Source organism: Eupeodes corollae, chromosome 2 (assembly GCF_945859685.1).
Source record: "Eupeodes corollae chromosome 2, idEupCoro1.1, whole genome shotgun sequence".
Lineage (NCBI taxonomy): Eukaryota > Metazoa > Arthropoda > Insecta > Diptera > Syrphidae > Eupeodes > Eupeodes corollae.
Genome location: NC_079148.1, coordinates 97125082 through 97141045, shown reverse-complemented (window position 1 = coordinate 97141045; position 15964 = coordinate 97125082). Strand labels below are relative to the sequence as shown.

Below are 15964 nucleotides of genomic sequence, written 5' to 3'. Positions count from 1 at the left end.
CCCTGGTTCACAACGGACTGTTGCGCCACCCCATTTGATTTGATTTGAAAGTCTGAGTGCGAGTGGAAAACACATTTGTTTCTTTGTGTTTGTATTTTGGTTTGGTTATATTTTTACATACGCAAAACGGTAGACTTTATATAAAAAGATGATAGGGCAAAAGCAGGTTAATTGCGATTTCGTGTAGGAATTTTATATTCTTGGTTGAGATTTTATTTTTTAGATGATTTGAGGATTGTATTAGGGAATTATAACTTGAACAACCTATTATAGGCAAGTAAATATGTAAGCATAATATACAAAGCTTTTATCTTCAAAATGATATGACACAATGGCGATCTGAGAACAGCGGTTTCATGGGGTTCAATGACGATTCCTTGACAAATGCCATAATCGCCGAGCAAACGGGACCAAGTTCCTTGATAGTGACGAAGGTTGAGCTTCCAAAAAGTCAGCAGGTGTCGGTGGTATATCCAACGTTGTACTAAGACATTTACCGATGGAGGCACTTGGCATTTACACCATACTCTTCAATAATGCACTGAATAATACATATTATCTAATGCATTGGAAGACCGCTGTGGTTGATCCTCTCCCGAAAAAGGGAAAGGACAACTCGAACCCGTCAAATCTTTGGTCGATAAGTCTTCTTCCGAGCATCAGCAAAGTTTTCGAAAAAATCATTAATAGGGCTCTGACTAAGTGGGCTGCGGACAACAAAATAATTCCGGATAAAAAGTTCGGGTTCAAGGCGGGTCATGACACAATTCATGATATCCAATGGAATAAATCAAAACAACAATGCACAGGTGCTTTTCTGGTTGATTTAGATATGGCCTTTGACACCGTATCGTTAGAGGGTCTTTACCTAAAACTGAGCAGGCTTGGCATAAGCAAGCCATTGTTGGATTCTCTTCAGTAGGTAGTCTTACAAAGGCAATCCGACGATCTAATTGCGTACAGAACGGCCCGAAAGGTTGAGTTTATTAGAATTCTCTTGCAGCGTGATTTCGACAAGATTCAGCGATATTGCGACGACTGGAAACTGAAAATAAATTTCCAGAAGTCAGAGACAATTCTGTTCCGGACTCCGTTGGCTAGGGCCACGAGGGATACGTGCAAGATGGTCATCGTTGATCTTCACGGGCAGCCATTAGCGATGAAAAGTTTTATGAAGTACCTCAGTATCTGGTTATATTTCGACAGACATCTAAATGCTGCTCTGACCAGGACCAAAAGAGCCTTCACTCTGACGAAACGGCTGTTTGACAGCAGTCGGCTTGACTTCAGAGTGAAGGTAATTTGCTACATTGCCTATACAACGGAACTCGAATCAACAGAATTGGCAATTTTTTGATAAAACTTGTTCGAGGTCACATTGCAAGAGCTATGTCTTCGACGAACAATTTAATTTTCGGGGCGTCCTATCCGAACGACGAGTATTTTGAAGTGCACGCTTGAGTGGCTTCATTCCACCAGAGGCATTCTTTTTTTTAGATAAGTGCGGTCCGATACAGGATAGATTGGTATTTCTGCTAATCTACCACGTCAGATGACGAACCGTGGATAGGCAACTCCTGTATAATCGGGACGTCATGGCAGAAGACGGAGCAGAGCTTCTTCGGTTCAGTAGAGCTCTGTTCTTTTTTTGTCAAGGGCACTGCCTTTTGCAAGATATTGACAAATTCTTCAAGATTAATTTTTGTCATCAAAAGTGTTTTCTTAAATTAGCCGTTCGAATTCGGCGCCACCCAATTAAAAACATTACATTACTATACTTGTATATCCAAGGACCTCAAGTGTGGTCAAAATACTTATGGACATAATGTCTCTTGAAATTTTGTTGATTTTGCTGGTTCTTTGAGCAGAATAATTTAAATTTGGTACTGTGCATATCCTCGACTATATAGTTAAGCTTGAAAATCGACTGAGTTTGTTCTTGGACTTTTTCGAGCTTTGCTGCAACTATTTAAGGTTACTTTTTCACTGATTATTATAATCACAATTATATAACTAAATTTGTTCTGAGAATCAATTAATAATATAATAATTTGAGTCAATAACAATAACCTCTTTAATCAAATTCCATATTTCATCTTATTTCAGCTGGGAGAAGACCTTCAATCAGGAATCTTTTTCTTCGGCATGTCGAACAGTCTAGTGAATCCCCTAATCTATGGTGCATTCCATCTGTGTCCGCTTAAACGAAAAAAGAGTAGATACAATCATCACAGTCTCACCAGGTAATATATACAAAACAAAATAAGGTCCAAAAGTATTGAATTGATTTGTTAAACCCCTATATTTAACCTTTTTCAGAGGGGACTCACAGAGATCTCCGTCAATGATGACCAATGTAACACAAGTCGACAGCAATGGCCGGCAAACAAGAACGTTTCGTCAGGCAAGTTACTATCGAACGAATAGTAGTTGCAGCACCAAGGAGCAATTAAGTCTTCTCAATACTCCACCAGTTCGCACAAACCTACCCAGAGTAGTTTCGACACGTTTGAAGGCTATGCAGAATGGTTCAGCAATTCCCATCGTCCTCAATGGACAAAATGGCGTTTCGACGTTACTAAATCCAAATGACGACGTATCGAGTGTGTAGTATGAATTTTGCTGGCGTCACGATTGCTGGTGTAAATACAACTAGATACAGAGTCAGCTACCGGATGCACTGCGATGAATAAAATTTACTATATTATTTCAAACAACGAGTTTAACCCAATATTTATGAAGAATATTATAAGAGTCTGTGCTGAACGACACGACCGGACTGTGTACTGTGCCAAGTCGATGCAGTTGCAGTAAGACGAATAAAACGTTGGATCTTCTTTTCCTAAATAAGTTAATTTATATACTCCATGTAAAAATGTACATAAATAATATACATAACATTTATATATATATATATTTTTAAAAAGGCATAATGTATAGTTGATTAAGATTAAGATGTCTTGACATACAAGAAAAAACGAATATGAAAACGAAAACAAAAATAAATGCAAAACCAATATTGTGATTTTATATTATGAATAAAAGTTTGGGAATACCTACAAATTTTTGACTTCGATTAGAAGGTATGTTTGTGACAAGAATTTTAAACTTAAAATAGTGTTTTTATGGCTAAAGTGAACTTTAAGATCACGGCCGCTGAGTTTTTTCAAATCTTTAAATGTTAAAATTAAAGCAAAAAAATGTTTCATATTTTTAGGCCATTTTACTTTGTATATTACAACTTATATATATAATGAGTTTTTTTAATAAAATTTTAAGGCCAATTTAAAAATAATTCTTTTATTGCACTGTTCTGGATAAAATATGTATGTAGGTAAGTAATTTGTGTAAAAAGTATATATAAACAATAAAAGCTAAATTTTGTAAAGTTTGCTCAGAATTTAGGGTAATTAGGTTTTGGTTTCGAAAGATTTTTGATTATTTTTTATTTATTTATAAAATTTGAAATATTCCATTCAGGGATAAAACAATATCATTCAAATTACCGTTCTCTAAAGGTTCGAAACATGTGTAATTTTGAAACACTTCATCTGGGAAATCGACCAATAAGAATCATCAGCAACATTTACACTTGCAACAGCAATATTTTTGATTGAACCTCCACAGGTCTTATGACTTCAGTAACGTAACGATTGCGTAGCCGGCGTATTATAAACTTCCCATAGAAAGTTATTGTAATGGGTCCGATTTGTCAAATTACAAATTTTGACATTTCTCGACGTTTCAAGGTTCCTAGAGTCGAAATAAAAGATGTCTGTGCGTCCGTGTGTACGTACGTTCGTACGCCCGTCCGTTCGCGACGTTTTTTTTGTTGTCCATAGCTCAAGAACCAGAAGAGATATCGACTTCAAATAAATTTTGTTATACCTACAGATAATAAGGCAGAAAGATGCAGAAAAAAAGGTGAAAATTTTGGTTAACCCTAAATATCTTACGAACCAAAAACGCTAGAGACTTGAGTTAAATTTTATATAATATATTGCAACGTGATATCAAAGAAGTACATATATTTTTGAAAAAAAATCCATTTAAGGGTTTTTTTTTATAAATCAAAAAAACTGAAAAAAAATTTAAATGATGATGAAAAGAAAAGAGGCTGGAATGCGACCCACACTGGTAACTTCTTATCCCGTCGAATGTTTATCGAATGTTGAAAACAATATTTCTTACAAGATAAAATTAGTTTGAAGACAATATTTCAAATTTTTGAAAAGATATTTGATACTTTTTCATGACAAGATTTGTCAATTCCTCGCAAGAGACAGTACCCGCGGAAATTATTTTTTTTTAATTAAAGCGGCACAGGCAGGGATTGAATCCAAGACCGCTTGCATGACAGTCCAACGCACTTTTATTTTTTTTTTATTCATTTTAATTAGTTCATTCTTAAACCTATCTTAAAGCTAGACAAAAATTCATTAAACTAGCCTAATTAACCATAACTTACAACTAGATTACTGGCCCCATACAGACACTCTAAGTTAAACAATTATACTTAATTGTAATGCCCTACGGCTGGCGCTAAGATCTATTTTGTTATTATTCAGACACGGAAGGTCATTATCGTTCTTTTCCCTGAATATCTTGGTGATTTAAGGGAACATACTAGGGTCACTGGAATTCACTGAACGGATCTTGCGGTCCCAATACTTGTCAATTGATAACCTGTTGATCTCCTTTATCAACAGATTGAGATTTTTTAGTGACGAATGCAGTGTCCTAACCTCCAAGTCATGTGGATCTGTAAGCCGTCTGTCGCTTTTCTGTAAGCATCCATTTGATCCCGTTCTTTGTACTTTGGTATTGTCCGTTCCATCGTTCGTTTTATTGTTTCGTCCATCTGTTGTAAGTGTTGGTCAATTTCTGTATTTGTCAGGTTTCTGTTGTTTGGTGGGGCTATGTCACTCGAACGAAGTTCTCTCTCTAAGGCGAGAATCGGTTCGTTCGGAATCTGCATTACAGCAGCCAGTCCGCAGTGATCACTGTCGTACTCGACTGTCTGTAAGCAGTTTCGAGAATGATTACCCACTTTGTCTGTTACTGTCAGTCTGGTTTCGTACAGCAAAAGATCCAGAAAGGTGCCGTTTCTTTGATACGATGGCTTTTCAGTAGCCAGCAGGTCGACGCCATATTGAACGCTGTAAAGATTCATCAAATTAAAAAGATGGTTACCTCTGGGATTACTATGTTGATTTCCCCAATCTTCATGTTTTGCGTTCAAATCACGCCAAGATGAAATAGTTTTCTCCCAAGCTCAGTTTCAGTTCCCTAAAAAGAATCTCGAGTTCTGAAGCAAAGTAAGTAACCTGCGGAGCTCCAGCCGCATTAGCCGCAATCATATACATCCGCTTCCCTTGAGTGAGACTTTATAATTAATGCCTTTTCGTATAAAGAAAGCGACACCGCCTTGAGTGGAGTCGAGCCGGTCTCTTCTTACGATATTGTAATTTTTATGAGTCAATTTGTGTTTGTGGTTTAGCTTAGTTTCGCTGGCCATAAACACATCGGGACTGTAGTCTGTCAACAATTGGAACATATTGGCACAGCTGAATTATTCACAGCTAGGACTTTTAGGCGCGTCTTCGGCAGCGCGCCCATTATGATCTAAATTGCGACAGGCCAGGCAACAAAGAGTGGAGCTGATCTACCCTTTTGCCTTGCTCCTTTATCTGACTTTGCAGTCCTGTTAGTTGACCTTGGATGCTTAACAACAAGGCTACATTGTCAGGCTGCATCTCTGATGCCTTAGGCACAGGGGCCTTTGGGGCAACCGTTGGTGGAGCTTGTCTCGTGTTCCCATTCCCTGACACCATTTGGGCGTAGGAAAATTTGGGATCCACGAATTTTTGTGTTGGAGCCTGTCGAACCGTTCGACTTCTTTCGGCTTTTTGGCTGGCCTGTTTTTGCTTCTTTTCTTGGGCCCCCTATAACTATAACCTATAACTAACCGGATGCCCTTGGTTTCCGCAAGGGACACACTTGAGTAGGGTCAAATCCTCAACCCGCTCATTCCCCAGCTTGCATTCTCCTTCTTTGTGGGTTTCTCAGCACCTGACACAACGCAACTGCATATTGCAATTGGCATTGGCATGGCTAAACCTCGGGCAGTTAGTACATTGTAGTGTAGTCGTGCCTTTTTAACGTGTACAGCTTGATTGTCGAGAGATTCGTTTCTCTTCACACTATCAAAACTGGTTTGGGGCTATAATGTTACGAGCAACATTGGCAGCCTATAACCCCCTCGTCTGGACTTCACCGTAGTGAAAGGCTTGATCCCGATAAAATCGAGATCGTCAATGGCTTTTTGGCGGAGCTCAGCTAAGAGCTCCTCCCTATGTCCTAATAGGTGGCACCTTTTCCTTCTTGGGCTGTGGTTGTTTCTGGTGTTGCTGCTGCTGTTTCTGCTGCTGTTGCTGTTGCTGCTGCTGCAGGATTGGTTGTTGCTGCGGCTGTTTTGGCTCTTCTTGTAGCCGTTGTTTGGCTTTTGTTGAGGTTGTTGGGCCCTCAACACTTGGGCCTGCTGTTGCTGGCGGTGTCTTTTTAAAATGCTCCGCTCCTGAGATTTTGGAAGCGGGCTTGTTTTGTGGTTGTTGCTGCTGTGGTTGTTTCTGCTGTGGTTGTCGTTGCTTTTTTTGCTTTCCTGTTGTTTTTGTTGCTGTTGCCGTTGAGCCGCCTCTTCTTGGCGGCGCGCCTCTTGCTTCAGCTTTAACTGTCTAAGGAGGGGCTCCATTTCCTCCATTTCCTCCTTGAGCTTTTTGAGGTTTTGCTCAAACTGGCTGATGGCAGCCTGTTTGGCTTGCAGGGCCTCCACCAGTTTTGTTTCTTCTTGGAGGTCCCCCTCTCCCTCCAACACCTTCTTTGTTGACGGCACTGGCTCTGGCTCCGATAGGATTGAATACCTATTATTCGGAGACCTGTAGTGCCCCTCTCCACCTTCGGAAATGTATTCCGTTTTCTCAGACTCAGCATAGCCTGAGAAGTCACTTTCAGTGGTAAAGCTCCCTTTATACCACTCCCTTCCATTTTTTTTATTGGCCTGCCGCTTAGTCGAATTGGTTCTTTTAACCTTGCTTGGGCTTTGTTTTTTTAATTTTCTTTTTTGAATTCTGAACGTTGAATGGTCAAAAGCCTGACCTGATGTTGTTGCGGTTGTTTTTGGTACCCTTGCTGGCACCAACACAACATCGCCTGATATGTTGGCAGAGGTATCTTTCGATAGAATTTTGAATCTTCTACCTCAATTGTGTTAAATTGGTTGGTTTTATTGCTCAATGTGATGTTCAACATCATTCCACAAATTCTCGATCTGGTTAAGATCAGGTGATTGTGCTGGCTACTTCAAAACGTCGATTTTATTCACCTCTAATGCACGCTTCACTTACTTTGAAGCGTGTTTAGTGTCGTTGTCGTGCATGAAGCGCCATAATAACGGCAAATTGTCTTCTGCGCGCCTGAATTTGGATTCATCGCTCCAGAACACGTCTTTCCAAAAAAAAATAAATGGTTTTTCTGGGTGAGCTTTGGTAAACTGTAACCTAGATTTCAAATTTGTTTGATACAAGCGGTTTTCTTTGAGCAACGCACTTACGTAGATTGTTTTCATTTAATCGGCGTCTTATGGTCCTTAAGGAAACATTTACACTGGAGGTCTTAAACGATTCGTTGGTCGATAAACTATAAATAATTCTATCTTCATTTTTGTAGTTGTCTTTCTGGCCCGGGGGTTTTGTTTAACGTTTTCAATCACTCCAAACTTTTGGAAGTGACGAAGGGCATTATAAACCAGCTTCCTGGAGCATTCTTACAACTTAGAAATGTCTATTACCGTCCGCCCTTTTGACTTCATTTCCAAGATCAGACATTTTTTCTCCTTTTGCCATGACTAATTAATTTTTTTTAATATAGATCATTAAAGGAATATTTAATTACCTCAAAAATTATTATTTTCTTAAAAAAAAAAAACACAAAAATTAAAAATACAGTCTCTCATTGCAAAACGGGCTAAATTCATGTCCAACTAAAAACAACGCAAATCAGAAACAATCTTTATTTTTCGCAAAGCAATAAAACTTTTTTATTTTTACCTGGCCTAATTTTAGCGAAAAGTAAAAAAAAGGACTATCCCTAATCTTTTTCTTTGTTTTGTATTAAGCTCTATCATTTAAGCGCTTTTTTTAAATCAAAATTTTTTAAAAATTTCCAATTTCGAATATAATCCAGTTTAATTATTTAAGGAGCTAAAAAATTTATTTGAAGGAGCTTCGGAAAAAACATCTCAACATTATTTGTTGAAAATACGGTTCGCGATTAGGGTACAATTATTTTCCAACTTTGAGGGCTTGTAATTCAGAACATACAATAAATAGGTATGTTATAAAATACTTTTAAAAAACAATCTCTGGTTATCTAAGAGTGCGCACTAAACAATGACTTTTTGTGGATGTACTGGTATCTATTCGATTACTTGAGAATTCTCTGAATCCCAAATACTTCAATTTTATTTAACAACAAACATACGGCCAAGGCTTAAAACAACATCCCGAATACCGTAGCACAAACCATATCGCCGCAGGTACTTACACCCAACACCTTCATTCCTACGGAAAAAAAACCTTTATTCAACCTTTATTTCACATTCACGGGTTTACTTACCTATAGAATTAAAATTAAACTCTGGATGAAAAGTTTTCACCAATGTAAACAAAATGCTCGTGGCTTTAAATACTCACCAATTCTCGGAACCTTTTGTTGTTTTATGTTTATTTAATTTTTATCTAAATTGCTTTTAATTGTTTTTTTTTTTAACAAATTTACGGGATACCAACTATTTCGGTAGATATATTTAAAATTTTATCTATTAATCAAGTATTTGTTTAATTGTTGTCTCATGCGTTAAATTGATATCACATTAAACATTGCAATTCAAGCCTTCATTTGCATTCAATCAATAATTTAAAAAAAAAAAACATGTTAGCATAACACAGCTTTAAATAATTGTTTATAATTACGTAAGTAAATAAATACATATATGTGTGTACATACGTTTTTATGACAAGTATAAATATTTTATTATAATTTGTTTTTATTTATAAAATTTTTTAATACATACAAATACAAAACGGGAATTGAAAGCTATAAATTCAAAAAGAGGCTGGGATACGACCCACACTGATAAATTCCCATCCTGTCTGTCCATTTGTCTTCCTTAAAAGGTTTGTAAGTTTTCGTGTTTGGTTAAAAAATTTGTCAGTTGAATTATTCTTAAAAATTTTTAAATTATACCAACAATATTTGTCATATAAAAAAATAGTTTAGTTTTGTTATTTTTCTTAAATTTTTACAAATTGGATGAATGAAATTAATTTGAGTGATATCAAGAACCAAACATCAATTTTTATCAAATTTTCGTACTATTTTTTTTGTCGATTTTGTTTTTTTGTGAAAACCCAGACTGTAAAATTTTTATAAAAGCAATTATTGAATATATATAACTTGAAGCCAATATCTCAAAGTTTTAAAAAGATATTTGAATTGAAAATTAATTTTTACCAACTTTTAATAATGTTTTTTAGGTTTTTATTTTTTGTAAAAAAAACTGTCAATTTGATTTTTCTCAAAATTTTACCAGATGTTAAAAAGTTATTTTTCGTTGCACAAAGTTGTTTTGGAGATGAAATCATTTTTTATTCGTAAAATTTTCGACGTGACAATTTTTTTTTTTTCAGTTGTTTTGATTTATAAAAAAAACACTAATTTATTTGTTTTCCAAAAACATACTGGTTTGGTAATACGTTACAAAATATATTTTAAAATTTAATTCAAGTCTCTAGTGTCATTACTTGGTGAGATATTGTAGGTGAACCAAAATGTTCACCTTTTTTTAAACTGCTATGGTAAAAAAAACACACGCAATTTTTTGAGAGTCCTTTCTGCATTATTGTCTGTATAAGAAAATTCATTTGAAGTCGATATCTCTTCTGGTTCTTGAGCTAGGGACGACGAAAAAAACGTCGCGAATCACGCACAGGCATCGTTCTAAAAATCTTTTATTTCAACTCTAGGGACCTGGAAACGTCGAGAAATATGAACATTTTCAATTCGACAAATCGGACCCATTACAATAACTTCCTATGAGAAGTTAATAAACTTTTCATTTCATTTGTGTATACCTATCTCCATATTGAGGGCTATCGAAAATTTTATTTCCCATCTTTAAAATTTTGGTGATGCGTTAATATTCAATAAAGTTTATTAACATTGAGAATGAAATGATATCCTTCGCTGACATTTCAATGTTTAAAATTTGAGCTTACAAGGAAAAAAATTATGCGCATTTCAAAACATCATCGATATTAAAAATTACACCCGATATCCCAAATTATTTGATTATCAGTAACTGTGAATGGTGAGCGCTACTGTGAGATGATATCCAACTTTTTTTGCCCAAGATGCAAGAACTTGACTTGCATGACATTTGGTTTCAAGAAGACGGTGCCACATGCCACAATGGCCTTTTTGAGAGTCGAGTTCAGTGAACATTTTATTTCACATTCAGGATCGGTCAATTTGCCGCCTAGATCGTGCGATTTAAAACCTTTAGAGTAATTGGACTAAGCGGTTGCACCATTTGAGCAATCCAGAGTAGGGTCGTAGGTGTCCTAACATACACACACAACACAATACAGTTAAGTTGTATAAGTAAAGATTTCAACTAAAAACTTGTTAGTAATTTAACGACATTCACCAAAAAGTGGTTTGCAGTAAAAAAAAACTAACATTTTTTAAACTTAAAAACATGATGATTTAAATATGCACAGAATCAAAAACAGTGCACAATAACCATAAGCTAGTTAAAATTGCTATTATTTTGACCGCTAAGATACACACTTAAGAGCATAAGAGTGTTAAAGTTAAAAGTTTCTTTAAATCCGAATTCTTTCAATCAAAAAATAAAAAGTTTTATACTCCTTTAGATAGACCCCTAATCCTACAGAGTTTTTTCCCAGTTAGCGATACACGCGAATTCGATTCAAATGCAAATTTGACCTCTTCAAAGAACTTTGCCTTTGAAATAGACAATAGACTTCAAAGTTTCGAAAAAATAATTTAACAACAATACAAAAACATTATATTTAGTGTACTGTCGAAAAGGGGCTATTCCCTTGACGCTGGAACCTTTTGAAAAGTGGCTCCACAAAAATCGTTTAGTTTAAAAGATTTAATTTTGTACATCTTCATATATAGTACATAGCTACCTAAATGTAGAACTGGTTAAAACAAATGTAGAACTTTAATCATATTACGATATTTTTTAAAAGTCGCAAATATTAAATTTATCGACACAATGATGTCATAAAATTTCAAAACTTACTCCATTCACAAGAAATTTCCGATTCATATGAGTTGAGCAAACAGACTAATAAATGGAAGCTTCAAAAAAAGGAACAAAATAACTTCACAGCAAATTGAGTATATTCGTTCATATATATCGTCTGCTAATACCGTCTTCTAAATCCACCTCTTATCTCAGAAAGGATTACTGAAACTGAAATATATAAAAATATATCGACGGATTAGTTAACACTTACTTTAACCCAAAGGGAACTACAAGGAGTAAAAGATCTCAATGAAATGTTTGATGTACGTACCTACCTACTACCTACCCTCTAGAACCTGGAGATTTTTTAGCTTAACGAATTCAATGTCTCAGCAATTTGAACGATTTTTATACATATGTAGCAAACGGCAATCAGCTCCTAGGAAAAATCCCATAAATAGGAAACGAGTTGGCACAAACAAAAATCCAATTTGTTCTATTAATCGGTTTTGGGTTAACCTTGTATGTTTTTGTTTTTGTTTTTTGTTGTTGTTGTATAGTTTTAGTAGTTTTCGACACTATGCGATGACTAGAAATCGGAGAACAAAAAGTTTTTGATTTATTTACTTGATTCATTTCCAAATGCCACTGTCAAGGACCTAAGGACTAAACTTTAATAAAAAGAAAAACTACACATTTTCTTTCTCCATATTTGAAAGCACAGTGGTGTTGACATTGATAAATTACAGATAGACACGTTGTCAATTGAACTTGATTTCTTCAAGAGGACACTTTTGTTTTGTTTTCTTTTTTTTTAGTGGAAGAAAAATGAGTAAATTTGCTTCGTTAATAATGAATAAATTGACACACATTTGGATTCCTTATTCTTCGAAGCTAACATAATTAGGAAATTAACATAATTCTTATTTGAACTTGTCCAATTATAAAAGTCCTTCAATTACTTTAAGGACGTTCGATACATTTAATGATGTAAATTGTATATTATGCCCGTCTACAACATGAAATGCTTGATCGATTTTATGTAAGTATTGTACGATTCTTAATCCCTAGATTGTCGACTTTTATTGCTCAGTGAAAAAATGCATTATGCTAGTGAGTGGTTTTCGATCAAAGCTTTAAAATTCAGGAAATATGACTTTTAATTTATTAAAGCCCTTCTTTCGACGAGACATTTATCATGGAAAAGTTGCAAGTGAAAATCAGAAAAAAATATCCGTATAAGTTAACCCTCTATAGCACATAGTAGACTACAAGCAACATTCCATTTTTACTATTTTAGCTTTTAACGCATTGTTGAATATCGGTTCCGTTCTTTTAATTCAAAACAATCAATACTGCTAATGCAGGGAAAAATTTCAAGTTACGCGCGTGTGGTAAAAAACAAAAATTAATAAAAAATGGATTTTACATTTGTTTGTGCTTATTTTCTTGAGAATCTATAAGGTAGGTGTTCGTACTTAAATCTTTTGGTATTTTAGTCTGGAAATTTTGTAGATAAGTTGGTATTTGGGGATATTTAGTGTTTGTAGCTTGTAGGCTACATTATGAAGAATGGGGAACTATTTTTAAGGAACCATGTGAATTTACATTGGATATTATTTTGTTTTAGGATGGCTTACCGACGCTATGACCATGTCGCCTTTTTACTCCAAGATTCTGATAGTAAAGATGGCCTCGACTTTGACGAAGATAGACAGATAGTTTAGCGGATCCTGATTTCGAGCCAGATTTTAGAGACTTTCTTAAGGAGTCTTTTGAAGACGAGTTTGATATTGAGAAATTAATGGACAACTTGGATAAAGACATCAGTAATTAAAAACTCGAGAAAGAACCAACCCCATCGGGTTCAGGCATTCAAGATCCATCAGGACCTCCCGCAAAACGAAGAAAGCCTGAAAAACTTACATTGCTGTGTAAAAAGAAGAATCTATAGCTAAATGTGCAGCAGCTGGCTTTTACTGGCAAAGAATCGTTGGATTCTGAAATATCGAATCTTGATACTCATATACAGATCGTTCTGTACTTATTTCCCCCGGTACTTATAAAGAAAATTTCCGAAGAAACAAACCTTTATCTGGTAGAGAAAGATCCAAACAACACTTTTCATGTATCTGAGACCGAAATCACGCAATTTATTAGACTGGTTTATATACTGTCACTGATTCAGTTGCCAAACCATTGGAGTTTCGTCCTTGGTACACCTCTCATCTAACAAACAATTCCATCAAATAAATTCTCCATTTCAACGACAACACTAAATGTCTTCCCAAGAGTAATCCTGATGCCGATAGAATTTTTAAAATTCGTCCAGTTGTATGTTTTGAGTCGTTTTTTTGAAAACATTGTGAGAGCTGAAGAGCAGCCAGATTTGGGAGCATCTTCCATTGTCGTAGTAAGATTATCGCGCATTACACCACTACACTACTCGTACCACTACACCAAAATTACAGGGTCTTCTTTTATAAATACTTCACTTCTTTGCATCTTTTGGAATATTTAGCCAAAATGGTATTCATGGTCTAGGTACTATAAGAAAGAATAGAATTCCTGATTGCAAGTTGTCAAACGAAAATGTAATTATGAAGAAAGACCTAGGATACTCAGAGGAATACGTACCTAACATCAACGGAATCGATGTTTCAACGGTTGTATGGAAGGATAATAAGCTAGTAACATTGGCTTCCACTTATACTGGGCAAAATCCCATATCTGAGGTACGCAGACATGATAAAAAGAACTGGAGATATATCAACATCCCGCGACCCAATGTAGTGAGCGAGTATAACAAACACATGGGGGGAGTTGACCTTATCGACAGTATTATGGGTATTTACAAGATACGACTAAGGAGCAAACGATTGCGACTACTTGGACCTTACGATGGCCAACTCATGGCTGCTCTACAAAAGGGTGAATAAAGATAAAAATTTTCCTCACAAGGCTGTCACGGCTTTCGCAGATTGTCTCAAAAACCGGTTTGATAACACGCCGATCTATAAAAAGTGATATTCTACCAAATAAAAACATAAAGGACACGTACCAACACAAGCAGTTCGCTAAGATCGATTGGTTCACTTGCCTCAATGGGCCGAAAAGAAAATACGATGCGATTGGATGGCATACAACCAATTATGCTCTAAAAACTTTAATAGATGAAATTCAACTGGAAATGGTCTGTGAAGGATGCTCCTTTTTTACAAATCCTTGTCTAAGAAAGCTCCATATCCAGAAGGATATGCAATCTCAGGTTTATCCTACTGGGTAATTCTACTCTGCTATACAGCCCGTACAGCTCATTGTTCCATCTGCTCCTCCACTAAAGTTCTATGCATACGGGAACGTATAACACACGAAGAACATATCTCTCGAAACGACCCCAAGGTGATTTCATCCGCTTTTGTCATAGTCGGAGGGGCATAGTAAGGTTCTTACTCACGTTTTGATCATTTTTTTCATTCAACTGAAAGGTGAACTTTATTACTCAATGGGGAGGTTCAGTCAACACAAGGGACTTCATTTGCAGTCAACTATAAATAAATATTAGAGTAATAAAATTCAGCTTTCAGTTGAATAAAAAAAACATGATCACCTGTCATTTTGACATGAGTAGACTTGACTTGATAGTTAGGTAGATTTTTCTTGAATAAACTTCCAGTCAACTTTCCAACAAAGTTGCCTTAATTCGGCAATTTTTTGGCAGCTGGCCAAAACTTGCCTTACTTTCAAGTCCCTTATCTCGCCTGAATCTGCCCAATGATTTATTTATTTTCTGCACTTCATTTAATAAAATAAATTGGATGGCGCAACAGTCCGTTGAGAACTAGGGGCTAGTGACTTACAACACTTAACCATTCCTATGTGCGAGTACTATTGTCAGGGATGGAGGGGACCTACTGTTTTAAGTCGAATCCGAACAGCTAATTTGAGAAAACAGTTTTCATAACAAGAATTACTCTTGAAGAGTTGTCTTGGTCAAGATTTACGTTCAAAGAATGAAGTTGAGGTCCCTTATGTTGCCAGAACTTGCTCATTGACAACACGTTAAGGTCTTCGGATTATGTCAATGACATCAGCATAATCAACTTTCGGAAAATAGTGCCTCTAGTGGGAGCTCTGCACTATTTCTTTAAGGACGATGTTAAAAGAGTCAGCTTGTCTAAGGTCCTTCTTAACTTCAAAAGGTTTGGTTTAGTTGTTTTCAACCTTTATGGAGCAGCGTGCACAAATGGACGAGTTTATTAAGGGACCAAAACTAGACATGGCTCTACACAGTGCGTCCTGTACACATTGTCTTCGCCTGCGGCTTTAAAATCAAAACCTCTCAACTTCTGCGAACGCACGCTTCTTTTGTTTTTTTTTTTTATTCTAGGAATTCGGTGCTCATCTCTCTTCTTCTGCTCTTAGAGCTCGTGAGCAGCACTCGTCTTCTATGCACCGTCGCTTTGCGTGCCTGTTGTTAGGCTGCCGACATTCCTCACTAAAGCAGGTGTTTGAAATCCATAACGTTAAAGGCAGCTTCTCTGATTGCATCTTGGAAATGTTGCCATTTTTTTCCCAGTATCTAAGTTAAATGAAGAAAATCTTCATAAATAAAACCACAAAGCA

At 36.0% G+C, this 15964-nt stretch overlaps 1 protein-coding gene across 2 annotated transcripts in view; it reads left to right on the top strand.

Annotated features, from left to right (window-relative positions):
- LOC129948373 (gonadotropin-releasing hormone receptor) overlaps positions 1-3295 on the top strand; it is a 247702-nt gene extending 244407 nt beyond the window's left edge. For both annotated transcript variants that reach the window (XM_056059348.1, XM_056059347.1), the window contains 2 exons: positions 2107-2243; positions 2320-3295. In XM_056059348.1, coding sequence (XP_055915323.1) covers positions 2107-2243; positions 2320-2611 — 429 coding nt within the window. In that variant the 3' untranslated portion in view covers positions 2612-3295. The remainder of the gene's footprint in view (positions 1-2106; positions 2244-2319) is intronic.
- Positions 3296-15964: the final 12669 nt, after the last annotated feature.